General features: G+C 43.6%; 12 protein-coding genes across 12 annotated transcripts; 7 read left to right on the forward strand and 5 right to left on the reverse strand.

The window, feature by feature from the left end:
* Positions 1-459: 459 nt before the first annotated feature.
* On the reverse strand, positions 460-782 carry EAF01_002538 (uncharacterized protein; the record flags this gene model as incomplete). The annotated part of the gene is made up of 2 exons (XM_038910791.1): positions 460-638; positions 740-782. The coding sequence occupies 2 exons, from the start codon at positions 780-782 to the stop codon at positions 460-462; spliced, it is 222 nt and encodes a 73-aa protein (XP_038773713.1).
* Positions 783-1,939: 1,157 nt separating this feature from the next.
* EAF01_002539 (uncharacterized protein) lies at positions 1,940-2,182 on the reverse strand (the record flags this gene model as incomplete). Its single annotated transcript, XM_038910792.1, has 2 exons — positions 1,940-2,099; positions 2,160-2,182. 2 exons carry the CDS (start codon positions 2,180-2,182, stop codon positions 1,940-1,942), a joined length of 183 nt encoding a protein of 60 aa, XP_038773714.1.
* A 1,924-nt stretch (positions 2,183-4,106) lies between these two features.
* On the forward strand, positions 4,107-4,418 carry EAF01_002540 (uncharacterized protein; the record flags this gene model as incomplete). Its single annotated transcript, XM_038910793.1, has 2 exons — positions 4,107-4,179; positions 4,228-4,418. 2 exons carry the CDS (start codon positions 4,107-4,109, stop codon positions 4,416-4,418), a joined length of 264 nt encoding a protein of 87 aa, XP_038773715.1.
* Positions 4,419-4,915: 497 nt separating this feature from the next.
* On the forward strand, positions 4,916-5,171 carry EAF01_002541 (uncharacterized protein; the record flags this gene model as incomplete). Its single annotated transcript, XM_038910794.1, has 2 exons — positions 4,916-4,949; positions 5,005-5,171. 2 exons carry the CDS (start codon positions 4,916-4,918, stop codon positions 5,169-5,171), a joined length of 201 nt encoding a protein of 66 aa, XP_038773716.1.
* A 2,234-nt stretch (positions 5,172-7,405) lies between these two features.
* EAF01_002542 (uncharacterized protein) lies at positions 7,406-8,701 on the forward strand (the record flags this gene model as incomplete). Its single annotated transcript, XM_038910795.1, has 1 exon — positions 7,406-8,701. One exon carries the CDS (start codon positions 7,406-7,408, stop codon positions 8,699-8,701), a length of 1,296 nt encoding a protein of 431 aa, XP_038773717.1.
* A 264-nt stretch (positions 8,702-8,965) lies between these two features.
* On the reverse strand, positions 8,966-9,786 carry EAF01_002543 (uncharacterized protein; the record flags this gene model as incomplete). Its single annotated transcript, XM_038910796.1, has 3 exons — positions 8,966-9,349; positions 9,410-9,646; positions 9,697-9,786. 3 exons carry the CDS (start codon positions 9,784-9,786, stop codon positions 8,966-8,968), a joined length of 711 nt encoding a protein of 236 aa, XP_038773718.1.
* Positions 9,787-10,204: 418 nt separating this feature from the next.
* EAF01_002544 (uncharacterized protein) lies at positions 10,205-12,544 on the forward strand (the record flags this gene model as incomplete). Its single annotated transcript, XM_038910797.1, has 1 exon — positions 10,205-12,544. One exon carries the CDS (start codon positions 10,205-10,207, stop codon positions 12,542-12,544), a length of 2,340 nt encoding a protein of 779 aa, XP_038773719.1.
* An 826-nt stretch (positions 12,545-13,370) lies between these two features.
* EAF01_002545 (uncharacterized protein) lies at positions 13,371-16,529 on the forward strand. Its single transcript, XM_038910798.1, has 4 exons — positions 13,371-13,895; positions 13,990-14,304; positions 14,362-16,100; positions 16,161-16,529. The coding sequence occupies exons 1-4, from the start codon at positions 13,500-13,502 to the stop codon at positions 16,288-16,290; spliced, it is 2,580 nt and encodes an 859-aa protein (XP_038773720.1). The 5' UTR covers positions 13,371-13,499; the 3' UTR covers positions 16,291-16,529.
* A 1,372-nt stretch (positions 16,530-17,901) lies between these two features.
* EAF01_002546 (uncharacterized protein) lies at positions 17,902-19,204 on the forward strand (the record flags this gene model as incomplete). Its single annotated transcript, XM_038910799.1, has 2 exons — positions 17,902-18,198; positions 18,290-19,204. 2 exons carry the CDS (start codon positions 17,902-17,904, stop codon positions 19,202-19,204), a joined length of 1,212 nt encoding a protein of 403 aa, XP_038773721.1.
* Positions 19,205-23,613: 4,409 nt separating this feature from the next.
* EAF01_002547 (uncharacterized protein) lies at positions 23,614-24,225 on the forward strand (the record flags this gene model as incomplete). Its single annotated transcript, XM_038910800.1, has 1 exon — positions 23,614-24,225. One exon carries the CDS (start codon positions 23,614-23,616, stop codon positions 24,223-24,225), a length of 612 nt encoding a protein of 203 aa, XP_038773722.1.
* Positions 24,226-24,567: 342 nt separating this feature from the next.
* On the reverse strand, positions 24,568-24,849 carry EAF01_002548 (uncharacterized protein; the record flags this gene model as incomplete). The annotated part of the gene is made up of 1 exon (XM_038910801.1): positions 24,568-24,849. The coding sequence occupies one exon, from the start codon at positions 24,847-24,849 to the stop codon at positions 24,568-24,570; it is 282 nt and encodes a 93-aa protein (XP_038773723.1).
* A 1,204-nt stretch (positions 24,850-26,053) lies between these two features.
* Positions 26,054-26,926, reverse strand: EAF01_002549 (uncharacterized protein; the record flags this gene model as incomplete). Its single annotated transcript, XM_038910802.1, has 1 exon — positions 26,054-26,926. One exon carries the CDS (start codon positions 26,924-26,926, stop codon positions 26,054-26,056), a length of 873 nt encoding a protein of 290 aa, XP_038773724.1.
* Positions 26,927-27,750: the final 824 nt, after the last annotated feature.

A 27,750-nucleotide genomic window follows, 5' to 3' on the forward strand; every position in this document is an offset into this window, starting at 1 on the left:
CTCTTGACGATGACTATGATCCGTCTGACTATGCACCACGCCCAGAATGTGATTGTGATTGGATTGTGAATGTTCTAGATGGTGAAGCTCCGCTATAGTATCTTTCTTCAAGTTTATTTTATCTCCGTGATTGCAGGGCAGAGCGTAAATGAGAGTTATGGTGAACCCGGTGGACTTCGGATGCATGCACTGGTGTTACGCGACATGTAGCTATGAGCATATCTCATTCTGAAAGCATCTTCATTGGTGGATTTCAGGAAGATTTTTGAACAGGAATGAAATCATTTTTATTTTCTTTCCCAATGAATATACAATCCGATTCCGAATTCTCATCAGGTCCAAAAGGGATCACGGTTCCTATGGAGCAAATCAGAGAAGAATGTGGATGCAAGTGGTATTTATAGAGATTTTGCCGATCTAAGCCTTTGTGCGTGTTCTTGATAATACCATCAAATCATGCTAGAAAGATGATTGCACATGCTTTTGTCTTTTGTCTTTGTCTTTGTCTTTGTCTTTGTCTTTGTCTTTGTCTTTGTCTTTGTCTTTGTCTTTGTCTTTGTCTTTGTCTTTGTCTTTGTCTTTGTCTTTGTCTTTGTCTTTGTCTTTGTCTTCGTCTTCGTCTTCGTCTTCGTCTTTGTCTATGTGGTATTCACAGGACTTTCATTTCATGATGTGTAGTAGGTAGTAGGTAGTAAGTCGTAATGGTAGTGGTAGTGGTAGTGGTAGGTGCGTTGTCTACTCTTCTGTGGTTGTTTTTCGGAGTTCGGAGGTATGTGGGACATTTTAAATCGAATCGTATTTAGCCTAGGGTCTGTTAGACAAGGGAACCTGGTTAAAGTACAGTGTCTACTCCTCTAGTGTTTTGTCTAGTATCTAGTGTCTAGTGTCTACTAACAATATCTATCGATCAGTATTGCCATTTCACGTTGTCAATTCTCCTCTCTTCGGCTCCGGAAGTGTTCTGAATGTCTTGAGTAGCCCCATCTAGGATAGTTCATAATTAGTTAGGCATTGCGATACGGAAGAAAGCCTCCCCCGGTGTCCGTCTCTAAGAAATGGCTTCATATTGAAAGAAACCCCTTGCTCTGCAGCTTCTTGTGCTACCATCACTTGACGCGGTCTTGCTTGCGAGGAAAGTACAAGGATGTTGAACAGTCACTCCCTTTCTTCAATTCACACTCATTACCTTTGTTTTTCTCAGACGATGTATCAAAAATCATTCCACCGGCGTCTATTAATCGCCTCCAATTCGCTGTGCCGCTAACAAACGGACGTCACACATGAGTTCCTAAAATTTCGAAATTATCCGGTGTCTATCACATTGCTTATCGAAGATGGACACTGGTTGATCAGGTCATCACCCTATAGCTAATGTAATTTCAACCAGGCAACCCGTGGGTAGCAAGCCAAGGGGAATTTCAAAAATTGGAACTCGAAAGGCTCGATCGAGTCAAGATCCTGTATGTCTCCTTTCGCAGAATTAGTCAATCATCTCCCGTATTTGACAGCGGACACGGCTGTGGGTATCCGTCGTCAAAATAACATGACGTCGGAACCCTGCAGAACGAATGGTCTTGTGGCCCCTTGTGACTTGACAGAGTATCGCGAGAGGCTAAAGTGCTGTGATGAACCACACATATTAAGTTTGAAGCCGTTGGAATCCTTTACATCCCCCATTGTGGAGTCAGGAAATGCCTTAGTGCAGGTCGGGAGGCCGATGCGCGGGCCGATACCGACTGAAGACTGCAATATGACCTGCTTCAGAATATTGAATATACATTCCTGTTCCTGTAGGTAGGTTTGCTTGCATTGACCGAATCTTGGCCCGTAATTTGATGGCCCGTACCTACATATGATCGTTACACAATAGCCATCTTCGAGAAAGTCGAGATCCTTCCTAGGTGCGGTGAACTTTTTGAAACATCAATGATAGAAATAATCAATACTTCAAACCATCGTCATTCATCCATTCATCGTCTTTTAGCTGCAGAAAACTCGAGTCCTGCTGGCGACATGTGCCTGGTGCCCCCGGAGCAGGCCGTCCAGAAGATTGCCCAATCCAATCGCAAAACCTTCCTTCGACAGCTACAAGTGCCGTACTGTGACCATTTTCAGGGATAAACTTTTAGATGAGCGATGGAAAAGGAGAAAGTAGAGACGTTGCCGCGAAAGTGCATGACATAGTGGCGTTTCTGCCAACAATCGTAGAATACAATCAATCACGCATGTAAAAGTCCGGCCACCTGCCGATGCGAAATGATTCAGCCGTAGGGCAGAGTTGTACTAATTGAATGAGTACGAACGGCGAGCTGATGAATATGTTGGTGATCAGTCCTCGAGGGGCCAATTGTAACCAAGATCGCGGCAACTTAACGTTGGTGAACGTTGGACTGGCCCTAGCGATGCGAGCTAAAGAGGAATGGAAAATATGTATAATTGCGGCTGTTGGGTAGAATATTAAATTGTAAGAGATGTGTGAGAGAAAAAGAGGATACCGGTTAAGATTACTATATGATTTTTTTTTGGTTTGAATTGTTGGATTGGTTGTAGATTCTGAATTCTTTTTGGATCTGCCGAAATCCCCAAAGTCCGTCAGCAAACAGGGCCGCCAGTTGAATGTGGACCATAAGAGAAACAAGATCCGAGGCGCTCCCGCAATTAAGTTTTCTCTAGGTTTAGAGGTTGGACTTATCACCCAGCACCTTTGTTTAGCTTCGTTGGTTGAATACGTCTGATGCAATTTGTTAACCCAGCCCTACAGCAAGATGATCCCTTTGTCGATTCCCGTTGTCGCAAAAAGCGAGAAAAAGCTTCGAGAAGCCTTACGTACTTGAGTAATGTGTGAAAGTTTTGCTGTGCCGTTTTCTGGATTAATAGAAACTCATGAACTAAATGCTCTTGGGGCGTGATATCTTTCTATTTTGGAACAAAAAATTGGGTTGATACAATCTCAAAGGTAGAGAGAAGCCTCTTTCACAATGTCCGCTTGACACATCCACATGGCACCCCCGTTGAATATGATTCATCTAAAGGGTTCAAAGCGTCTAAAACCGAGAGATCTATAGGTACTACGTGAGGTACTACGGTGGTAAAAAGCCTAAGCCTGCCATTAGCATCGTAGTGTATGTTGTGAGCCGCAGTCTCTAATCGGATCTAAGCCGTTTATTGGAGCAGAGTTGTACACAGACTAAGAGAACTTTCGAATTCTCGATATTTAATTCGACCAATGTTGCGACCCCATGTAGGAAATGGCACTCTTACGGTGGCTTTGGTCTTTTTTTTCCCTCTTTTGGCGGATAATCACTCTGACTTGTAGTTTGCGATTTGACCTGGTCTATAGTTTGGTCTGGTGTTATTTGGTGTGATCATACTCGAAACACTTTTATTAAGTGCTAGATAGATATACTCCATACTAGTGTTTAAAAGAACAAAACTGGTGAATTTTAGTCGAAAATGAAGGGGGAAAAACGTCAAATCCCCGTTAGACGACACCACCTAACCCTAGCGAGAGCACTGACTGATGTGATTGATCTCCTGTCAACTCCAAACCCCCAATTTCGTAAAACCCCCAACTTATCTCATTTTCTTTACAGGATTTTAATAGTATTATGCAATGGCATGATTTAGCTCACTAGATACATTCTTTCTTCCAGTTATCTATCTCCACGCGCATGTTCATTCAGCCATGATCTAAAATCGGTCTACTAAAATCAAGCTTGTGTATTGTGTAACCACTGTAATGTACCGTACTTGGCTCAAAATAGGTAGAGCAATCATATTTCTTTTCCCCTTGGTCTCTGGTCTCTACTCTAGTTTCTAGCCTCTAGCCTTTACTTTCCAGCCTCTAATCAATCTAGTCTCTAGATCTACATTTGCTACTGAAGATGGTTAAGGGTTGTTTAGTTGCAGGTCCCATTATTTGGTCCTTGTAACTTTTGCAAACCTTGCAGGTCCTTGCTGCCTCGGGTGGATCATCCATTTTGTAATTTTCAATCATCAGAACGCTTGACTTGTCCGCAACTGCATCGATCCTCCTTTCGCCGTACCTGCAATCTAGGATTGGCCATGTGAGCTTGCGCTTTTAGTTATGGCGCCCTACCGATACCATGTCAGCGATGGAATTGATACCTGCCCGCCCTACCACTACTCTCGCAGTGTTCCTTAATCCTCTAGCCAACCGTTTGCGCGGCGGATGACGGCTATTTTCTTGTTGGTATTCACGGAAAGCCTGGTATGATACCTCTATGGCTACAGCTCGATCTGCCAATTCCAACTACATTAAACCTCTTACGAAAAGAACTACCAACAAGAAGGCACACCAGCTCGTCGGCAGGCATCTACCCCCCCCTCTCAGACTGACTTCGTGTAGACATCCTGCGATGGATGGCAAAGCAAACAACATTTTCCAAATTGAATGACAGGCAGTACCGTTCACTCGGAATGGTACGACGGTGTATAAAGCAAGCTGCCGTCGCCCATGATTTTAGAGGTTCAACAGCTCCATCATCACTTCTAAGTTCACCACCACACAAATAGTCTATCATCTACAATATATTTATCTGCCAGCTTTCCTCATATAAAAAGTTCCTCAGCAAATACATCATCTCACGCACGTTCGCCATTGTCCAAGTAAGTACCAGACTTTACTTGTGCTTCACTTTTCTCTGAGGATAAAGAGTTTCTAGCACTTATCCTTGCCATTGATATCCAATGCTAATTCCGGTGCGTCTTAATAGGTCAATTCAAAGTTTCAATTACAAGCTCACGATACTTTCCCGAACAATAACCGCCAAAATGTGCACTCACTACGTCGTCTACAAAAGCTGCAACAGACACTTCGACACCAAGATTGTCAAATGTGCTGCTTGCAAAGCGAGTGGAAGTTGCCCAAGTGGACCAAAAATTGAGACATCCAATGCTGGAGAACCATGTACAAGTGGCTGTCCCTCGTAAGTAAGTGCGACTCCAACATTCCTGCTTAGTCATCTACTGATTTAGGATCAGAGAATATGCCTCCTCGAACCTTTAAACCATATTCGAAGGCGGCACCTCGGAATTCTCCAATCGTCTCCGACGGGACTAGTCGAGTGGAGCTGGATATTTTGTGGGCATCCGTGCAGATGAAGGGGTTTGGAGCTAGAGGCGAATTTAGAACAGGGTCAGAAATCTAAGGTGCAAAGATTGGTCATGAATCGCTGCTGTAATCCTACAAGCATACTTGGGAGTTCATGGGACAATATCTCATTGTGTTGTTACTTTTGGGGGGTTTTCGTTCTGCTGTGGTAGATTTTTAGTCGACACTTTTTTTTCTTAATATCAATCGTCTTTCTTTACATCATATTGAATGTAGCAACATGTGAAGAGTGCACAAGTGAGGTCAGTTTTACCAAATAAATCAGCCAATATAGTCTTGAACAATTCAATTGTTACACTGCCTCTCCACCAGAGTGCGTCCTCATGTTCAATCTCTTTCCTTCCGAAATTCTGCCAATCAAATATGTGGCAAGAAAGATTTTGTACGCTAGCTATGGAGTATTACTTGAGTGAGGTTGAACAATTTGCCGTGCGGCTTTCTTTGTGTAACTACAGGCCCCCTGAGAGAGCGCGACACCCACCGTCTTCGACTGACCGATAGTCTTATCAGTCGTATTGCGGCTAATATCCCGCAAGCAACGGGCAACGAATGTGACATGGGCTAACACCGATCGATAAGAAAGGGGAAGAAGCGTGGTTGAAATTCCAGGTCCAGGGATGCAAATCCTTGCATTTTACATGCAGCTATATTCAATCATGTGATAAGGCTGGTCAGAACTCAGGCAATTGCCAGTGGAGGCCTAATCCTAGTTTTCTCTTGGACCGGATATTTCCCTTTTTAGTGCTGACATTGCGGAGAGCAACCACATCTGCGATGTCGCTATCAATGGACCTAGAGATATTGGCAGTTCTTGGTCGTGTCCTTCCTTTCACAGAGTAGCAAGTGAAGATGAGTATGTCATAGCGCGTCTACCGCCTAAAATAGAGTGGATTGGTAAAGGAGAATTCTTTTGAGTAGAGATTCCGCACCACTCAAACCTGTAGAAATGATGGCCAGAACTCAGCTAGCAGTCAAGTTGTGGAGCTGTGATACCATCGGGAGCAGGAAAGCGGCACACACTTACGAGCGATAATGTAATGAGAAAATGAGGTGTTACATGCAAATTAAGGAAAGTACCCATCTTCCTACATGCAACATCGTGGCATTTGGAAATGACCTTCTCGAGACAGATAGACCATGATGAGTCGAAAATGCGAAATAAGCAGAGGGCCTCCTCGATGCCTAGCCTTCAAGGCCCAGGGGCATCAGCCGAAATTTTTACATGTAATGTTGTTATGTGATGAATTGTGCAGGGTAAGGTTATCCTTGCTAAAGGTGAGCTCAAGGTATGCCCGCTTATTCCGTCAAAAACTTTTACAAGGAAAAAAAAGCGCCGGCTAATTAGACGCAGACTGGCGCGCCAAATAAATCACACGACAGAGAAGCTGAAGATAACTGCATACAAACTAATGCAGGTATATTACTCCATACGTTCTGGTGAAAATTGATACCAAACCAAATGTCCTTCGATAGATGTCATTCTGAAACCCTTATGTGATAGTTTATTGTCTTGCGTTTCAGGCAACGTCATCCAGTTAACATCACAAGTTGGATGCTGGGAGCTGCTGCTGTGAAGGGTTTGCGGCAGACGACCCGGAGTGGTTCAAATACTCGGAAGTCTAATTTCAGGTTTTGTGCCCGCAAGAATTTGGAATTTCGACAATGAATTGATGTACGTAGATAGTATTGTATTGTAACCAATAACCAAGAACCAAGATGAATGATGGAGCTATCTTTTATTGAAAGTTCGAGTGCTCAGTGATGTAGATCATGGCCAGGATTCCCCTTGATCTATTTTCAATCAGCTCGTATATTGATATTTATGGAGTAGTCGAATAATAAAATTATCCGCGGATGTCATAACTTAGGTGAAAGGGATCAAGCATAATAATCAATAAGATCGAAAGAGGAAGTGCGGAAGTGCGAAGTTAGTAAGCATCAGTGAGTAGCCATGGAGTGCCGCTATAGCAACCAAAAGCTGCTGCTTTAATAACTTCCCCATCTACGGTAGATGTCAATTGCCTACTAATCATCATCCTCGTCTACAAAACACAAAATACGGGTAGGGCATGAACAACAATGTCAAATAATACCACTTCAACAAATAGAAGGTGACAATAGTTCTTCTCTTTACCCTCTTCTCCCCATCCAATCAGCAAAAGAAATGTTTGTTATCTGAAGCCGACAAAAACATCAGTTCAGTTGCGTCATCACTATAATCAACATTATTGATTGATTGATCATATTGGAAGAGGAAAATATTCATGCCAAATGTCTATCGACCTCAATTGGGAGACATTGACTACTGGGCCAGATGGAATTGCCCTCGCAGAAAGGATACGAGACTTTGTACATACTAAGTTCCAGACCGTGACTTTGCCCCGCTTCATCAAGGGTGTTAAAGTACACACATTTGAATTTGGCTCAATTGCTCCAGAGGTTGAACTAAAAGACATTTGCGATCCATTACCTGATTTCTACGAGGACATCGATGACGACTATGTAGAAGATGACGAAGACGACGATAACTCTGAGAATTCTCAAACTGATGAGGAGAATGAAGTCGCCAAGTCTTTGCGAGAAAGAAGGAGGATGGACCGAGTAGAGAGAACGGCAAATGGTTCATCACATGTATCGACCCCTCCTGCATATATTGACACACGATATCCTGGCCTGCGATCAATGCAAGCTTCTGGTGACGCCGGAAGTCCCTTTTTAGGTGTTAGCACACCTGGTATTCCAGGTGGAACATCAAATTTGAGTTATTTCCATTCTCAATTAGCTAGTGGATTATCTGGTACTCAAACCCCACTAGCCGCGGTTGCCGGTGCACATCTACCTCAAGGATGGCCGGACCGGCCTAGCCCATCTTTACATCTATCCGCGCTCCGCAATCAATCTCACACGCCTTTATCTCACGCGGCAAGTGAAAGGTCCATGACTCCTCCACAAATTGCGGATCTGAACCAGCAATCGCTACGTGAGAAGACCAGTGTATCCACTCTCGCTGCTTCGTCTTCAACAACCAGACCAGCCACTCGAGACGGCGCCCCCGAAGAAACGATACCAGAGGAACCCGTTGGCGAAAGTGAAGAGCCAACATCACCACCACGGAGATTTCGAGAGCCCAAGGTGGAAGATCTCCAGACCGTATTCCGAGTCCGATACTCTGGAAATATCCGACTTTCACTCACGGTCGATATTTTACTTGACTACCCTATGCCAAGCTTCGTGGGCATTCCTGTGAAATTGAACATCACGGGGCTATCGTTTGACGGGGTTGCTGTTCTGGCATACATCCGCAAGAGAGCTCATTTCTGTTTCCTATCGCCTGAAGATGCATATGCTGCTATTGGTGCAGATGAGAAAGACGCAGATGCTTCGGCTGGCATGAAAATGGGAGCTCTTCTGCACGAGATCAAGGTCGAGAGCGAGATTGGGCAAAGGGAGAATGGCAAGCAAGTACTCAAGAATGTGGGCAAGGTAGAAAAGTTTGTTCTTGAGCAAGTCAGACGCATTTTCGAGGATGAGTTTGTGTACCCTAGTTTCTGGACATTTCTAGTGTAACAATTAAGGGGAATCAAATGGCATTCATGAACAACTTCGACAATCCAAAATTATCAATAATCAACGAGATCCACCAAGCGGTTTGGAAATGAGCACAACTCAATATGATAGTTCCTAACCCTAAGATTAAATCAAGTTGACTTGTGAATTATATGATGAGAGGAACCCGGGGCCCCTCGTCCAGTCGAGCCCCTGTACGCAAAATAGATATCGCTTGGTAGTTAGCGTTTACACCGATGACTCCTATGACAACCTGGCAGACTTCTAAGCTAAGGTCGCCTTAAATCCTTGATATGCCGAATTCATGTCCAGCTCCAATTCTCGCGCTTTGTCCTCACTGACCTCCTCGGTTGCCCTCATTTGATTCAAAGCAATGAGCCACTGAACGATCTTCCCCCTGCCCTCAAAGTCTTTGTCCGTAACCTTATTTACACTTTGTATGACATCTGACAGTAGCGGATGTAGTTGATCCTTCGCCAATAATCCCAACTTAAGTGCATCCAAAAATGTGATGAAATCTTGTGTCGCTTCGAGAATTAACGTTCCGTTAGTACCGTTGTTGTTTGAAGTAGATGCATTATGTGAGGGTGCAGTAACGGTGCTAGGCAATCCTATTCGAAGTCTTTCCGTGGCTCTTGGGACATCTATCTGTAAAGAGTCGCACTCAGTTATCACGTATTGAGAATTGAAGTTCCGGAATATACACACATCCCATTCATTCTTGAAGGTCTCCAAATCCACAAACTCCCTAGCTACGCTTTCGTCTGCTAATATAGCTTTGTATTGCTTCAATAATCGGTCGCAAGTCTCAGTGTAGTCTGATTCTGGGATCGCATCCTTAAGATAGGCTCTTTCGAGTTGATCTAAAGTGATTATGATACTGAAGACTTCTGCAAGTGAGTCTTGAAGGTCGCGCTCTGCTCTAGACTCGGCGAGCTTCACTTCCTAAATTTTGGAATGAGCTGGGGCATTTTCAAATGGATAGTGATATTTACCTCATCCAAATTTATAGTTGCGGATAATGCTGTATTCGGTATATAACTATGAGGTGTGGGCGCATACGCCGGCTGTCTGTTTTGATACATATTGTTTATGGAGTTCGATTAATGTCTTCGATGAGCTTTGGGGGGTCTATCGCAGGTTGTTGGTGGGGGAAAGCTTAGGTTGTCCCAATCGCGTCTGCTGTGTAACGAGTAACATTTTGTAGCCATAAAACCCCGAATCAATGTATAAGACACGTTTTGTGTGTGAATTTCCGTCAAGATAGTATTGTTAACGTTAAACTCTTTGATGTGAGTTTAAGTTATCGTGGACAACTGCTTTGCTGTGATAAAGATTACTGTGGTTGTAATTGATCAATTGAAGGTTCCTGGTAAAAGCTACGAGACTTTCACCGCTTTTGATACTCTATATCGGTACTAGCTTATCGCTGTAAAGATTTCCATCTCAAAAAAATCTTAGAATTTATTTTGCAATCTCATTATCAAAAACTCCAATTCAACCATGGCGAAAGGTACTAAAAAGGCCACTCGTAAATTCGAGAAAAATCATCTCAAGGATACATTGGAAAAGCGTAAAGATGGCGCAAAGTATAAGCAAAGACAACAAATGAAAGCAAAGCGAACGGCTCGAAATGCTAAGGATGCCGAATTCCTGGGAGGAAAAGAGGACGGGGAGGAAGGTTCAAAGCCTAAACCATCTGCGAAAGAGGATGCATTCGGAAAGATGAGCGTCGATGATTTCTTCCAAGGTGGTTTTGAAGTTCCAGCCAAGCTTGAGAGAAAATCAAAAGCAAAGAAGGGAGCAGAGAAGTTAGGAAAGAGGAAGAGAACTGAGCCTGAGGAAGAGAAAGAAGAAGAGGAAGAATCATCCGATGATTCAATTGGAGAGGCGCCAGTAATGAGCGACAGTGAAGATGGCGATGATGACAACGACGAAGGAATGACTGGTATGAGTAAGAGTGCCATGGATGCGCTCGCTGAGAAGGACCCTGAATTTTATAAATATCTCAAAGAGAACGACCCCGAAGCCTTGGATTTCGAGGACGATGCAGACTTTGCCGAAGTTGACGAGTTAAGTGGTGAAGAAGATGAACAACCAAAAAAGAAGAAACAAAAGAAGTCGAAAAAGGCAAAGAAAGAGGAGGTCGTCGAGGTAGAGGAGGAGGAGGAGGCGCAAGAAGAAGAAGCTGAAGAGGAAGATGCCTCTGAAGTCACTAAAGCAATGGTCACAAAGTGGACCAAAGCAATGTCTGAGCAAAAGTCTCTACGGGCCATGCGACAAGTTGTTCTAGCTTTTAGAGCAGCTGCGCACGTCAATGAGGACGATGGAAAGGAATACAAATACTCGATAACGAATCCTGAAGTCTATCACGAGCTCTTGCTTGCTGCCTTGAAGCAAGTTCCCGAGGTTCTCAATCATCATCTTCCAGTCAAGGAGAGTGCTGCTGGCAAAGTCCGAGTATCAACAGATTCGAAAAAGTTCAAGACGCTGTCGCCCCTCTTGCGATCTCACATTACTTCTGTTCAACATCTCCTCGCTTCGCTGTCCGATGCCTCTACCCTCAAACTTACACTTTCCTCGGTCATACCACTCCTTCCATATCTCTTATCCTTCAAAAAGGTTCTCAAGAATGTCGTTAAGACCGTGGTAGACATTTGGTCCGATGCCTCGAGCACAGAAGCAACCCGAATCACTGCTTTCTTGGTTATTCGACGTCTGGCAATAATTGGTGATGCAGGATTACGGGAAGCCGTTATGAAGACAGTATACCAAGGTCTGCTCAAGGGAAGCCGACATACCACCATTCATACTATTCAGGGAATAAATCTTATGAAGAACTCCGCCGCTGAACTGTGGGGAATCGATCAAGGTGTTGGATATACAACTGGCTTTACATTCATTCGTCAACTAGCAATTCATTTGCGAAGCAGCATCACAAACAACCAAAAGGAATCATATAAGCAAGTCTACAATTGGCAATACGTTCATTCGCTTGATTTCTGGTCGACTGTTCTAGCTGAGCATTGCAATTCTCTGAAGGAGGCTGAGACAGGAAAAGAATCTCAACTTCGACCACTCATCTACCCAACTGTTCAAGTCACTCTTGGCGCCATGCGTCTTATTCCAACTTCCACTTATTTCCCACTCCGATTCCACTTAATCCGTTCATTACTTCGACTCTCGCGAGCCACTGGAACATACATTCCTTTAGCATCTGTATTACTCGAGGTTCTTAACTCCGCAGAAATGAAGAAGCCCCCTAAGCCTAGCACATCTAAATTCTTCGACTTCACATCCAATTTCAAAGCTCAAAAGTCCTATCTTCGTACACGAGTTTACCAAGATGGCATTGGAGAGCAGGTGGCTGAATTACTTGCCGAGTTCTTTGTCCTCTGGTCTACTAGTATTGCACTTCCAGAATTATCATTACCGGTTGTCGTAATGTTAAAGCGATGGCTCAAAGATGCTTCGAACAAGAGCTCCGGAAACAAGAACAGCAAAGTAAACTCTATGTTCGTACTCCTCATTCAAAAATTGGAAGCAAACTCGAAATGGATTGAAGGAAAGAGAGCCAAGGTTGAGTTCGCACCCAACGATCGAGCTGGTGTAGATGGCTTCTTGAAAGGATTCGAATGGGAAAAGACTCCACTGGGAGCATTTGTTGTTGGGCAAAGAAAACAGAGAGAGGAGAAGGCAAAGATGTTGGAAGAAGGCAGAAGGGAAGATGATAGAAAGAGAAAGTTAGAACGAGAGCAGGAAAAGGAAATGGGAGGTAGTGATGATGATTCTGAGGTGGATAAAGAAGAAGACTCCGAGGCCGGCTTTGAGGATGAAGATTAAACCTTGGTACTTGTGATTGTGTTGGGAATATCTATCTCGGGAGTTTTGGTGGCCAAAGATCGCATACCTCTATGAATGGTATGTTGTATGGCCAGCATTAGATGTGAAGCTATAGCCTAGTCTTAAAATGAATTCGTATTAATGCAACTGGCCACGGCCAACGGTTTCTTATCTGTGACCAGTCTATGCAGAAGACTTGGTGATTGATGAATGTTGTAAACAATTGTGAAGTGTGTCCAGACTACACGAGTAAGGGAGCCCTTGGTCATTACGTTGATTTGTGCAGGTTTTCGAAACCAATGCTGGATATCCAGGTATCTAGGCACTTTTCCATATCCATCGCTTAAGTTGGATAGCCAATCAACTTTCGCGTGCTAATTTTATGATTTATGATTGGTCAATGCGAGAACAAATACCAAAGCTTCCAACGAACCTTTTAATGTTTTGCTTTTATGCACATGTTTACTTGGTACGGACTACCTCCAATCAATTTCTCAAACATAGGGGTAGGGGATCCAATTCAACTGCCCAAGGTTTTCACTAAACGGGCAGATGATCATAGATCACAGTGGAAGCCGTTCAAGTACGAAAATCCCCGGAATCATTGCCTCTTTCACTGAAAGAGGCAGCCTATGAGACGTGGAGCCCCCAGGCTATCTTTATACTAACTTAGTGGGACCCTTGATGCACATTGCTATGCAGGAACTTCAGTTTGATAGTCGCCCATGTGGTGCCTCGATAGGTTGATTGGCTTCTTGAGCAACTTGGGTTAAATGGAGCACAGTTGTTGCTTCATCGAGTAGTGAGGGGTATTGATACTGATGGAAAATCGATTATGCTAGATATTTTACATACTCTTACCCCTCATCTTTCTTTTTTCGCTCCTGCTATCATTATCGATCCTTACTATCAACTACGTACGAGATCTCCTTGCCCAGAGTAATGAGAGACTATCATGGCTTCTCTTACCCTTAACATTTTGAGAGAGCCTCAAACTCAAATCTTCACCACAGTTGTGGTTTTATTCTTCTTCATTGCTGTCATTTTCTTTGCAAGAAATGCTTCTCTTTACCCCAAGAACTCGGCACAAGATGAAGAAAATCCCAGTGCTTTAAAATCCTTCTTGAGATTCTTCTATGCGTCGTTTCTCAAACCACATAATGGAGATGGTACCGAAAATGGCCAGCAAGATGCACTGGAAAGTTTTTACAAAGCACAGGCGGGGGTGTATGATGCGACAAGGAAGAGGTTGTTGCGGGGGAGAAAAGATATGCTGGCCTTGGTGGCGGCACAATTGGTCAACAAGGCGAGTAGGGAACGTACTCATGACACCAAACGCATTTGGGTTGATGTAAGTTTTTTCTTGGTTGAGAAAATATAGAAGATAGCACTTTCCCACGATGAAGTCCTTGTGAAGCATCCAAATTGCTAATAATCACGACTAGATTGGTGGCGGCACCGGTTGGAATATCGAGGCGATGTCTGAATATGTCTCGGTTCCAGAGTTCTTCTCTCGCGTTTATCTTGTTGATTTTTCTCCCAGTCTATGTGAAGTCGCACGAAAAAGATTCAAGCGGCTTGGCTGGAAAAATGTCAAGGTTGTATGTCAGGATGCTCGCACATTTCGTCTGGAAGACCATGAAGATATTGAGCTTGGGGATGCCAATCTCTCGCGGTCACCTACTTCGAATTATTTCTCGGATTCGAACCCTTTTGGTGGTGCAGATCTCATTACTTTGTCCTACAGTTTATCTATGATTGTGAGTGTTCGACGATTATGTTGACGTAGGAATATCCCAGTTGCTAATCATTTGTAGCCTGACTTTTATTCTGTCATCGACTCTCTGGCCAACTTACTCGCTCCTTCGGGAATGATCGGTGTTGTAGACTTCTACGTCCAATCTATTGTGGATCTCAGCTCTAGAAACTACACTGGTGGCGTGATAAATCGACATGTGAACTGGTTAGGGAGACTTTTCTGGCGAGCATGGTTCGATGTCGACCGCGTCAACTTAGAGGCTGGTCGTAGAGATTACCTCGAATATCGATTTGGAACCGTTCTCAGCGCAGACTCAAGAAACAACTTATTGGGCTTTATTCCATACTACATATGGCTTGGGTGTCAGAAGAAGCCTGCATCCTCGATCGCAGCTCCAAATTACCCGCATGAAATGGTTGAACGTCTAGACGCCGCCGTAACAGAATCTCCGTACCTATCTCCTATCAACCATACGAAAACACTATCCCGCACTGTAGATGGATCAACACTGCCAGAGATTCGATCTAAAGCGTTTGAAGCAGCCATCGTCAATCTCTCAGCAAATCTACCACTCCCTTCTTTCTTCTACCAGAATCATCACTGGCGAATCCACTACGATGATCAGCTAAAGAAACACACCCAATTTGGGCAAGAATACATCTATGCCTTCACTTGGGAAGATACCCGAGTGGACGAACGTCTTCTCAACATTACTCGCGACGATGTTATCCTCGCAATAACAAGTGCAGGTGACAATATTCTCTCTTACGCTCTGAAATCCCCACGTCGCATCCACGCTATCGATTTAAACCCCAACCAAAACCACCTGCTCGAACTGAAAGTCGCTTCCTTCAGCGCCCTTCCCTATTCCGATTTCTGGAAACTGTTCGGTCTTGGAAAACATCCCCAATTTCGAGAACTACTTCTTACACGTCTCTCGCCTCACATGTCTTCCAGAGCTTTCCAATATTGGTTGACCCATGCTCATGTCTTTACGACCAGCTCTCGCGGTCTCTATGAAACCGGTGGCTCTCGCCATGCCATCCGCATTATCCGACTACTATCTCAAACCCTCGGTTTCAGCAACGAAATCAAAACTTTGCTCACCTCCAAGACCCTTAATGAACAGCGAGAAGTCTGGAGAACAAAAATCCGACCCGTAATTATGAGCCGGATTTTTTCCTACCTCGTCGTATCTCAAGAAACGTTTCTCTGGAAAGCCCTTGGAGTTCCCAAAAACCAGCTCCATATGTTGGAAGCGGATTACATAGCTTCTGAATCCGTAGCGCGAAATTCTTCGCCGCTAGAACATTCGGAGACTGATTTGAAGAAGAGTAAGGGAAGTGCGGTGTGGGAATATATGATTCAGACTCTAGATCCGGTGATTGAGAACTCGTTGATAGGGGAGGATAATCCATATTATTTGGTTTGTCTTCAAGGTTCTTATACTCAGAGATGCCACCCTGACTATCTGCGTCCGAAATCACATCAAAAGTTGTCTCGTCATGATGCCTTTGACGGGCTGAGAATTCATACGGATGAGATTGATGAAGTGATCCAAAGAATCACGCCGGGTACGCTTACTATTGCTGTAGTTATGGATAGTATGGACTGGTTTGATCCGGGAGCTGAGGCTGCGGAAAAGCAGATTAGGAAGTTGAATTGTGCCCTTAAATTGGGAGGCAGAGTACTATTGAGAAGCGCAGCACTGACGCCATGGTATATTTCCACGTTTGAAGGATTGGGGTTCGTGGGTAAGAGAGTAGGTGCGAGGATTGGAGGGGCATGTATTGATCGGTTAGTGTCTCGACATTTATGTTTCTAAAATTATTGACCATGTGCTAACTCAATCAATAGTGTCAATATGTATGCGTCCTGTTACCTGTTGACCAAAGTCGAAGATTTGGAGCCATTGACTCCAACAGGAAGTCCTTCGAGAATTTCAGGCAGACAAGGGTCCATGGAGTTGGAGAAACTGGAGATCTGACGGCTGGATATTACCATATGACACTTTCCGGTCGCGAAACCTCTGCATGGAAACGGAAGTAAGAGTCTTTTTGGCCCAAGGGACACTAGAAGTGTTTCCCTTTTGCAATGAGATTGGCTGTAAAATGTTTAAGAAGTTCTATTATAGCAAGTCATTTCGTTGTTCTCAACTTTAGATTAATAATTGTACGAAGTAGCACGTGTGAGCCCAGACTTTGACGGACTGTATGTGACATAGAGTCTAGATTGGTCTCGATCCAGTGAAATTGGAGCTACGGTAAGAGCAAATGCATCTAAGGCTCAGTTACTGTCCCTCCAGCTGTTATATCCCAGATAATACAAGACACGTAGAAAAAAAGATACTCGATATAAAAGTCCCCTAGCAATCTGCCTATTTGATAGACATTCCATGAAGCCCCAACAGATGCTCTCATACCCACCCAAATACCTCGAACAATCCGATATGGCAACAACGAATAGTAAGATAACCACAAAACCCCCTTCCGATCAACCTCCCCACCCCCGATGAAAATCAGCCAACCAATAAAACCGAGCGTCTCCCCCAAACCCTATAATCATGTACACACCCAATATCTCCAATACACAAATTATCTACTCGTACAAAAGACAAATACCCAACAAACAAGCTCCACCTCACAATGACGTACCCATTCCATCCATCCCAGCTCGCGAGCTCCCGAGTGCCGAACGATCTAGTGCTCGGATGCAAGACGGGTGCGATATAGTATAGTAGTAGTAGTAGTAAATTCTTAATCGATTCAGTCTATCTATAGCTAAGAATAGTATAGTATCGATTAGTGCTTCGGGTGGCGGATCTTGATGGCTCACGGGTATTTTAGTAGTTGGATTCCAAATACTCGTGGACTGTGGTATCGGTACTTGGGGTTTGGATGATTGATTGATTGAGGTGATGGATGGATGGGTGAGTTGGTGGGTTGGTGATAGATGGGTGAGTAGAATGATGAAAAAGTAAAGTCAAGTCAAGTTATTTTTTTGACTGGTTGAATAGGTATGTATTAACTGATCACTGACAACAAACAAGTATCTACCTACACACGATGTAATCCAACCACTGGATATACAGAAAACACAGCAACGACAGAATCCTCAAATCGACAAATCAATGGCACCGAGTTAGACTCAACGCTAAGATATTGATACTTTGGCACTCTAAAGTTTAACCATCCAACTAGTGATTTGATACGAGGAGAGGTATCCAGCAAACGATGCAGAGTTGGGGTAGAAAGAGCTATTCCTCTGTTTGTGCTCTCGATTTACAAAAATCCATATCGTTTTGTCGATCTCATCGCGGGGTTTTTGGGTCTTGCGTGCATTGGGATGGGGGATGGGAATATTAGGATGGGGAAATGGAATTTCGTTTGCTGGTATTTGTAATAATGGGGTTTGGGGAGGAAAGTTTGCTTATGACGAAGGTCTGGATGATGTAAGTAGCTAGATAGTATATATCTATCCCTATAGGTATTCCAACTCTATATATCTCTTCGTCCCAATCTCCTTTTTCTATATTTCTCTGTTCCATACTTTGTCCCTTGAAATCACATACATCGTCGAGTTCGAAACATCCCACAAAATGAAACATCGCGCGTCTCTTATTACTACTCTGTCATTTCTTGCAGCGACAGCCACGGCGAAAACATGCATTAGTGCCACCGTCCCCGTTACGATATCTGCCCGTCAAGCAGTTTTCGATATCGAGGTTCCAACAACCAATGTTACTACTCCCGATTTCTTCCTCAATGTAACACAGCAGGGAAGAAACTTCACCGATATAGCTTTGTCGGGATATCAGACGACGACGGGGACTTATAATATTAGTACTATGTATTGTAAACCCGATGCGGATAATTCGAGTAACCCGACGATACAGGTAAAGTTTCTTTCTTTTCAGGTTTCATCTGATGTAGTTTGAAAACATCAGATGAAAACGTGTCGGAATCCAAAACTAACACTCCATATAGGTTCTAACCCACGGTATCGGCTTCGACAAAACCTACTGGGATCTCCCCTACAACAACTTCAACTACTCCTACATCGACATGGCCACCAGTAACTATTCCTACCACACACTATCCTTCGACCGTCTCGGAACGGGCAATTCCTCGCACGGCGAACCCCTCAATGAAATCCAATCCTACATCGAAGTAGCCGCCACGGCGGCCCTCACAACCATGCTTCGCAACGGTACATTTCCCTCCGCCATGAATAGATCCTACAGCCGAATCGTGCACGTCGGTCATTCATTCGGAAGCGCCCAAACCTACGCTTTAGCAAATCTGTATCCCAACATCACCGACGGAATCGTATTAACCGGATTCACGATGAATAGTTCCTTCGTATCCCTATTTGCTGCTGGCGGAAACTTCCAACAAGCGCAGGAAAACCAACCGTCTCGGTTCTTCAACTTTACTGCCAATATAGGGACTACTGATATCTCGTTGTCATCACCCGAAGCCGTGCCAGCAGGCTATATGGTATCATCCAACGCAGCCGCAAGTAAATATCTATTTCTCAAGCCCAACTATTACGATCCTGCGATCCTCACCTATGCCGAAAGCACAAAGCAAACCGTTACACAAGGAGAGCTTCTTACATTGGGTTCCTTGCCTGTGACTAACAATTATGCGGGTCCGGTTATGGTCATAGATGGGGATTCCGATTTACCATATTGTGGCTCGGATTGTTTGGCTACTGGAGGGGTTGCGGAATCTTTGGCTGCGATGGCGAAGGATAGTTTCCCTAACGTTAGTGACGATGATTTCGAGGCGTATATACAGCCCAATACTGGACATGGCATTAATTTGCATTATAATGCGACGGGAGCATATGGAGTTTGGCTTGATTGGTTAGGAGAGAAGGGATTGGCGGGTTCGTAAGGGGTTATGGTAGGCGGAGGAAAGATGTTTAAAGGAGATGAGATAATGAATTTGAGAAGGGTGCAATATTTGAGCGCATTGTAATGTAGTTGGTCGAGATGCTAGGACCAAAAGACGGTTGGAACTCTCGAGGATGAAAAACTATGTGGGCATAGAATGCTGGTTAAATTCATGAATTACTATCAAGAAAAAATGGCCATTGAGTATATTTGTGAGTAGATATATTGACTGTAATGTGCAAACAAACCTCCAGCAAGCAGCATAATGAGGATTATGGATAGAAAGATACATGTGTATTTGCATGCTCCGCGTTGATATATTGAATTGAAATAGTAGACATCCACCGCAGCATCAGGTCCATTGCTGAATGGTAGTGAAAGCAAGAAACAATAGTGAAGAGAAAAGCAGAGCGTTTCTACATCACTACAATGATGGCTACTTGGTTGAGTACTACGATGCATTGACTGACAGCGTAGGCAAGCTTTTGGCTACCTGTATCATCGCAATCAAATCGACAACTCACAAACTACAAGATCGTGTATATCATTCAGACAGCAAAAAATGCGATGCCCTTAGCAAAGAACAAACGTAAAGCATAAAAACAAAGAGGAAAGTATAAATCAATGTACCAACTACCTTTCTCCGAGGCTGTTTGAATTCCGCCACCAACTTATCTTCCCCACGCTACTGTACCCCCATCTTTTCGAGTACTTCCTTTTCCTCAATTAAGCTGGAAAAAGCATCTTAGCCCAGATCATACCACCTGACTCTCTTCCAACCCCTCTCGAGAATCAAAGATCCTCACGTCCATGCACATGACCTAATCCAATTTTCAGAACGCACAGGAGATTTCCACTGGGAATTTTCCGACACACATACAGGGTAGTCACAGCACTACTGTAGCATATCAAATCAAATCGAGAGATCGAATCCAGCAATCGAATCAAATCAAAAGAAAAGGAAAGAGGTCAGAGAGAATCTCCAGACCAAATGAATCAACAGTCTGAAAGTCAAGCTATATTCCAAGAAACATTTTAGTTGCTGGGAAAAAGGCTTAATGACGCTTGATGAATGGGGAGCTTTGTACGCGGAATGCTAAGCGTCCTATGTCTAGAACAATAGTGGCTTCACGGGCTTTGGTCCGTTCGTCCCTATCTTAGTTTTCTTCTTGAGCCTTTGAAGTATTGATCTAGGTAGATGTAGTTGAGTATCGCAACCTCGTGGCAAGTGCCGTGGCTAGAAATTTCGATGAGGGGAGTCATGTTAGATGTAAGCTAGAAGAAGAGTTTGTTGATCGATTAGATGAATTTCTTCGGGTCTAATGATTTGAAGAAGTGAACAGCGCATCTGTTGTGATGGGGAGTGTAACAGATACCCAGTATCACGCACAAACAAACATTGCAATAATATCGGCAACTCCGCACATCAGTTCGAGATTAATTTTTTTCTGTTTGTTTGAGTCTGTTTTGGTTCGTTGGGTAACTTTGGGTTTGTTCGTCAATTCATATGCGAGAGATAGCGGACGGGAGGAAGTGAGAAGAATTGGAAAAGCTAATAACTCTCTTTCATGCATGATGCATGGAATAGATTTTACGCACAGCACCTCTTCTGCAAAAAGATGACCCCACGGATTAGATTGTAGAAAGCAGGTAGAGAGTGGGTGAAGAAGCGAGGGAATTGCTTGGTATATAGTGTTTGTGTTGTGATTGGACAATGGTATTCCTAGGAGCTAAACGGGTGAGATAGGAAGGGTGGAGATTTGATGGATGGGTTATTTGCTATTGGGTGATGATTGAGTTTTTGCCATCAAGTTGATGTTGGTTTGAGGCGCGGAAGGTTAATTCATTAGTTTCGAGTATGCGTATCGGTGCTTTGTCGATTTTCGGAAGATGGGAGATGGGATATGGGATATGGGATATGGGATATGTGTGAGGGATGCAGTTTGTTGAGAGAGTTGTTGGAAGGATTCAAAAAGGGAAATTTGGGACGTACGATATTTCGTAGCTGTTGTCGACGCTCATACGGTACTTCTTGACATAGATATCTCTTCCCTATCTACTCGGGTCCATATTATCTTCCTGTCTAGTATGTCTAGTATACGAAGTATGATATGGTTTGTTTGAGTCTGTGCTTTGGGGCATTGCAGATATCCATTATTTTGTACTCGAGTATTGTGGGTAATGAAGCTTGTAGTCCATCCAATGAGACCATCGTGTTGTGATTTTTATACCAACAGATATTGTATAGCCACCATGCCACGATATGTACATTGTACACCACGCGTCAAGGCCCAAGATGGAGATAAGAAGATGGAAGTGAATCAGGTGTTAGACACGCTATTAGATCTGGTATTGAGGCGATAAGCACTTTATGCAATACATACTCGATCGGTTAGATTTAATGAAGTGTATAGTACGTAGTGAGCAGACGAACATAATAGAAAGGCACTGGGAACATTGCAGGTGACTCTGATGCATCCATCCCATTCAGTTCTCTATCTCGTCTCTGATACTGCATCGGAAGTGATACCAAATTCAATATCTTTACCGGAAGCTTGCTTATTATGTGCACTAGGTATGTAACGCTGAGGCGTACAGAATAACCTCAACAAGCGCATACGACTCTTTTTTTGGTACGAAGTGTGCATCGGCATATCTACGCATAGGAACATACGGGAAAATCCCTCCTCCATGAGAAAACCATCCTGTTGTCATTTGTCTACACTGCAGAAAATAAAACGTTCAATAACAAACTAGCCGAAGTCGTACTACATACCTCGCTCCTCGTACATACAAGTAGCAGAACAAGTGGATATGAGAGATTGACAGCATCAGTATCATCATCACCATCACCATAGCAATACTCCTGAACCGTGACCTACTATCCCGCAGTAAACCCAATAGTCTTATATAATGATTGAAGAAGATCAAATCTCAAGCACTACTCGTATATCGAAATCAAAGGCTCTTCGCATATCGATTTTTCAAACACAACAAGCCTATCTGATTCCTATCCAAGCTTGTCTAGAATGCAGTTAGTGTTCCGCGCTGTGCAAGGGTTCATTAGGGGTAAAAGGTGGTTTTTGGCGGGTCTTGGTGCAACTATTTTGCTGAGAAGAGATTAGTTTTCCATATCCTAGTATCAAAAATCTAGGAACAGGAAGGGATCAGCTTCTCTAGAGCGAAATTACTTTGAATAGTGAAAAGAAGAGGAAAGTTTGATGTTTCAATAGACTTGAAAATGGACAAATAATGGACACCATGATTGAGTATTGACGGGACTACGAGATACTGGCTGTAGAGATTTGGATTAATTTAGTGAACGAGTAATGCCGGCATGAAGGTCTGAGGAGTGGGAACTTGGGAGTTGGTGATTAGATTATGTGGACTTGTAGAACTGATAGACAGATGGGTAAAGATTGTTCGAACTGTTGAAGTGGAGGAATGAGATAGAGTAGGTAGTTATGGATACTAATGGTTGAGCCAAGGTCAGACCAGACCAGGTTATGAGGAGAAATACCTGTTCATATTCATATTCATATTCAAACTGCTTGCTTGATTGCTTGCTACTCCGTACATTAGCCTACCTGCTTGCTGGTACCGTACTGGTACTTATTAATATCTTTCCTTTTCCCCAACTGTCCCTAGTCGATTAGACAATACGTATACGGAGTAGACACTAGCTACCTAGCTACAATACTAGGTCGTTAGTATCTATCGCGCAACCACCAAAAGATACCTTCATTCATATCTAATCCCTCTCCCCTCCTTTTTTATATCTACTGTACTCGCCTCGACCCGACTCTATCCTTTTCATCTTCTTGGATATTCTTAATTTATAACCAATTCGATCCTTATCATAGTAATTATTCTTGTTATATACACAAAAACACAAGAATCATCTCGATCCTTCATTGCTTATTTGTTATCGTCCTCCCTCCATCGGATTCACCAAAGTTACTACTTGTTGTTGTTGTACGATTAGGTTCTGAGCCACACCCGCCAGGAATCATAAGCCCAAAATTTCAATCATTCATTCAAATCATCCATCCACCTGAATCATATTTGACAACCAACCTTTTCAAAAGGAATTTAATTGAATCAATTGTCACAGACTCCATACGATAAGAGATTCAAAATCAATTATTGGTCTTGTGCTAGAGAATAAAAGCTTCCTCAAAACAACAATCCGATGATCTTTCAAAGATAGAAAGTCGGTCGTTCTTACCTCGTTTCGAAAAGAGTACGCTAGCATCACGGCTTGGAGCTTCTACGAGCCTACCTATTATCTAAAGAAGCCTTTAAAGCACCTTTATCGATCATTCCTCTGTTCGAGCATCGATATACCAATATCTCCCGAGTCAAAGAACTTTCTCAAATTAAAAGAAAGGACACTAAGTCAAACTCATCATGTCCTCTCCTGTCGATGAGAAATCGACTCTTGTCGACACGAACGTGCTTACCATCAATCGACCAACTCCATCCCGTACACAATCCAATCAATCCGTTCTCAGCACAATCGAAGATGTCGACTCTACACATTCTTTAAGTCCAACTCACACTCGCTACGAGAAGAGCAGTCTGTCCCAAGAAACATCTCCATTCTCTCCATTCTACAATCCAAACCCTACACGATATTCGCTCGAAGCACAGAAATCCTCGTCGAAGCAGCATATTGCGATATACGATACAGATGTTGAAGCTTGTCTTACACCACAACAAACAACGAAGAGTGGGACATTGTTGGGGAAGGCGAAGACGGGTGCGACACAGGAATGTACGGTATGGCCTGGTCAACAACAAATGAAGAGGAAGAAGAAGGCTATGAAGCAACACAGGCTGAGTGCAGGTATCTGCGGTTGCATGGCTGGTTTCGATCGAAAGACGAGGATCTGGATTAAGGTCTTGATTGCTTTGGTTGTCATTGCTCTTGCCGTTGGTGTTGGAGTCGGTGTTTCCAGAGCTGTTGGAGGAGGAGTGTGGAAAAATTCGCAGAGCACGAACACTGCTATTTCCAGCTGATTGGAATGAATTGGCCAATGGATAAGCGTACAAGGTATGTTCGACTCTGCTAAATCGATGCCCATCGATGTCAATCGATGACATGTTTGATACTAATTATGTCTAGTTATGATATCCGTCTATATCGGCGTATAGCACATCTTCTGCTACTGCATCCTCGACCCACTATACACACATAGCTCGCAGCATGAGACTCGCATATCTCTTGGCCTTTCCAATTCGATTGATCACCCAATCCTAAATTACGTCGCCTTGTACATACACTATCTTCGATGTCGGTCCTTCAACCATATGATTGTTCTTGGGAGTTCGCGGAGCATCTCTTCTTTCCTTATTTCTTTCCTAGCGCAGGGTGAAATAAGCATAAAGCACCAACATTTCTTCAACGTTTCGTTTTCCGTTACGACATATTGCATATGACATAGCTAAATGATGTGCATCCATTATGCGATCCATGGCGTGGAAACACTCTCTTTCTCTTTTCTGATCATCAGTCTTGTCTAAAGTTCCGGGAGGCAAGGCGATGGAAAATTTTGCTCGATTTTTGATTTCTCTTGCTGTGCATAGATGATATGAGGCGACGATTGTGGTGGTAGTAGTATGGGGATGAGAATGTTCATACATTACATACATACATATCGTACGTGGATAGATGAGGACAAGACCTGTATTTGGAGTATTGGAGCGAAATGGATGAATGGATGGGATGGAGGGAAATATGGGAAATGCTAATGATATGACTACCAATTATTTGATGAACTTTTTATATCTTTTGTGACTGTTGATGTTAAATTAAGTTGAAGAATCCAGTCAATTCGTCTCCAAGGAAATCTTTCATGAACGAATGCCACAAAAGCAAGAAGCATGAACAAAGAGAATATATATATATATAAAAATACTAATCACATTAAAAATATTACAAGAGAAATGGGCACAGCAGCCATTTATCAATCAATCCACATGTACAAATTCGGAGATAGAAGGAAATAACGGCATCTTGGTAAGCCCATAAGCCCAGCCAAATCGCATCACCCCCCCCCCCCCCCCACCACCACCCCAAGAATTCAGAGATGCATCTGAGTGGAGTTTTGGGGGTCATTCTTTCCGGTTTTCTCTGCGAAGCGGAATATGGAAATTTGGCGGATTTCCGAATCCGAGGGGATGGATGGATGGGTGGTTGGGTGAGTGAGTGAGTGAGTGGGTGAGTGGGTGATTGGTGAGTGATTGGTGGGATTGAGGAGTTAGTTGGTTAGTGGGATTGAGGATTTAGTTGGTTAGTGGTGGGTGAACTTAGGATGGATGGGATTGGGTGGTTGGTTGGTGGATTATGTAATGTGGGATTGTGGATATGGGTATGGATTTGTGAGGAGGGTAGGAGTAGGAGTAGGAGAAGGAGAAGGAGAAGGAGGGGAAAGTTGGAGGGATGTACCTATGGATGGGCATCATGTGTGAAATGGGGGGAGGCGGGCAGAGGGTGTGTGATATCTGCGTTGGTTAGGTCACCAGGTGTGGTTTGGGTGTAGAGAATGGGGGGACATTTCTTGGATATGTATGTATGAGGTTATTCGGTTGCTCTATTTCATTTTTGGATTTTAAATCTAGATATGTGACTTTTTGGACTTGGTTTGGTGGCGTGGTATGGAATATTAGTAATAATATTGAGTATTTATGTATTTGTAGTTGAGTTTTGGTTATACTTGTTAATCCATGATGAATATCGTTGTCACCCTTCTGACCACCCCCTCCTCAAAATTGTATCCCTAAAGTTCGAAATCTAGTATTTCTACTTTCCCCTGTCGCTCCTGTTGCTCCTCATCAATATCGTCTTCTACATCCACGATCTCAATCTCAAATTCAAGCCATACTCGATGTTATCCTCATCCACACCCTTCTCTACAATTTCAATTTCGAATTCCACCTCATACTCGATCTCCTCTTCGATTTCAAACTCAACCTTAAATTCAATCCCCTCCTCACCAACCCCTTCCTCCTCCTCTTCTACATGTCCCAATCTCCCCTCCAACTCCTCACACTTATCCCATCCCTCAACAATCCAAACCATTCCTCCATCACCTCTCATCTCTCTCCAATCCTCTCTACTAACACCCATTTGCCACGTTCTCAGAACCCCCTCCTCGCACGTTCCTAGTCCTCCATTAATTTCCACAACTCCTCTATTATCTTCACATCCTTCAGCGTGTAGAATCCAGGGTTCCACGATCTCTATTTCTATTTCTTCCTCTGTCTTCTCGTTTTTACCATGACACTTCTTCTTTCGATTTTCCTTCTTGAGGTCCTCATCTGCATGGCCCGGAGACTCGAAAATGTGTTTTTGTTTATCTTTCTCAATACTGCTTATATCAACGGGGAAATATACCCAGAATCTTTCACTCCCGTCGCCTCCTGCACCATCACATCCACACCCGGAACTGAAATCGTAAACGTATCCCCAGTCATCAACGATATTTGGATGGAGGGCAACGGGCTCCACAATTCCTTCGCAGAAACCGGGGAGTTTTGCTGAAGCGTGCGGTTCGAGGGCGCCGGATGTGTAGGGAGTTAGGAAGGTGGCTGAATAGGAGAGACATTTTTCGGGGGAAGCGAGAGGAGCTTGGGAGTGTGGGTGTGCGAGGGCAGAGACGGGAGGGTGAAGAAGGGTGAGGAGAGGTAGGTAGCGGAGGAGGTTTGGTTGGGTGTGCATTGTGGAAATATGTGAGAGTTATGTGTGAATTGTTGTGTATTTTTGTATATGCCTCCAGAACCAGTAAATTAAAGCAGTTAACACTGATGAAAGAAATAGGGAAAAGAAATAGAGAAAAGAAAACTTGAGAGAAAAACAGTCAGAAGTCGAGTATTTCCCCAAAAGCAGCTTCAACCTTAACTTTGAAGGGAATGAGTCAGTCGAGAGATGACGCAAATATATGCCTTCATTTACCAACAGATCAGCTGTTTAAGGCCTTGCCCTGAGAAGGTCTGCCTTGATCTTCGACTCCAATTTGAGTCTATACAGACACGGAAAAAGCCATTTTAGACCGTCTCAGCCATCGTCCTTCGACCAGAAACGGCCACCATAAACACTTATGCATAAGCGATCTACAAAAAACATCAAACTCGTGGCAAACGATGAGGCGTTAGTCGTCCTACAGCTACGCGCTGGACATATCTCAGGTCGCTTCATCCCTCGATAGAATATTTGTTGTGCGCTTAGTTTGATTGGCGCCAACACCATGCATACCTTACAAAGTAAAGAATCCTTGATTCGAATAAATGCATAATCGATCAGTAAATGTCGTTCTCCTGCAGAATCAGTTAATTTGTGTAGAATGAATACGCAGGAATCACAATCGTCTGCGAACACTCATTCTCAACTAGCCGCTTCTCTGCGTCTCCTTCTCTTCTGACATCGTCACCCATTTTCCACACGATATAAAAAGATCCTACAGTCTAGTTATGAGATTCACCACTAGAATAGCCACCCAGTATGGCTGGGGCCAGATGGATTGAAAACGTAGATCTCCAACCTCA

The sequence above is a fragment of the Botrytis porri genome (assembly GCF_014898465.1).
Source record: "Botrytis porri strain MUCL 3234 chromosome Unknown BPOR_003, whole genome shotgun sequence".
Lineage (NCBI taxonomy): Eukaryota > Fungi > Ascomycota > Leotiomycetes > Helotiales > Sclerotiniaceae > Botrytis > Botrytis porri.

Excerpts from the sequence above, each read along its gene's own strand:
- EAF01_002545 (XM_038910798.1), top strand. The coding sequence starts at position 13,500 with ATGGCTTCTCTTACCCTTAACATTTTGAGAGAGCCTCAAACTCAAATC. Across the intron at positions 13,896-13,989 it reads CCAAACGCATTTGGGTTGAT|ATTGGTGGCGGCACCGGTTG; the intron begins GTAAGTTTTTTC and ends AATCACGACTAG. Across the intron at positions 14,305-14,361 it reads CCTACAGTTTATCTATGATT|CCTGACTTTTATTCTGTCAT; the intron begins GTGAGTGTTCGA and ends AATCATTTGTAG.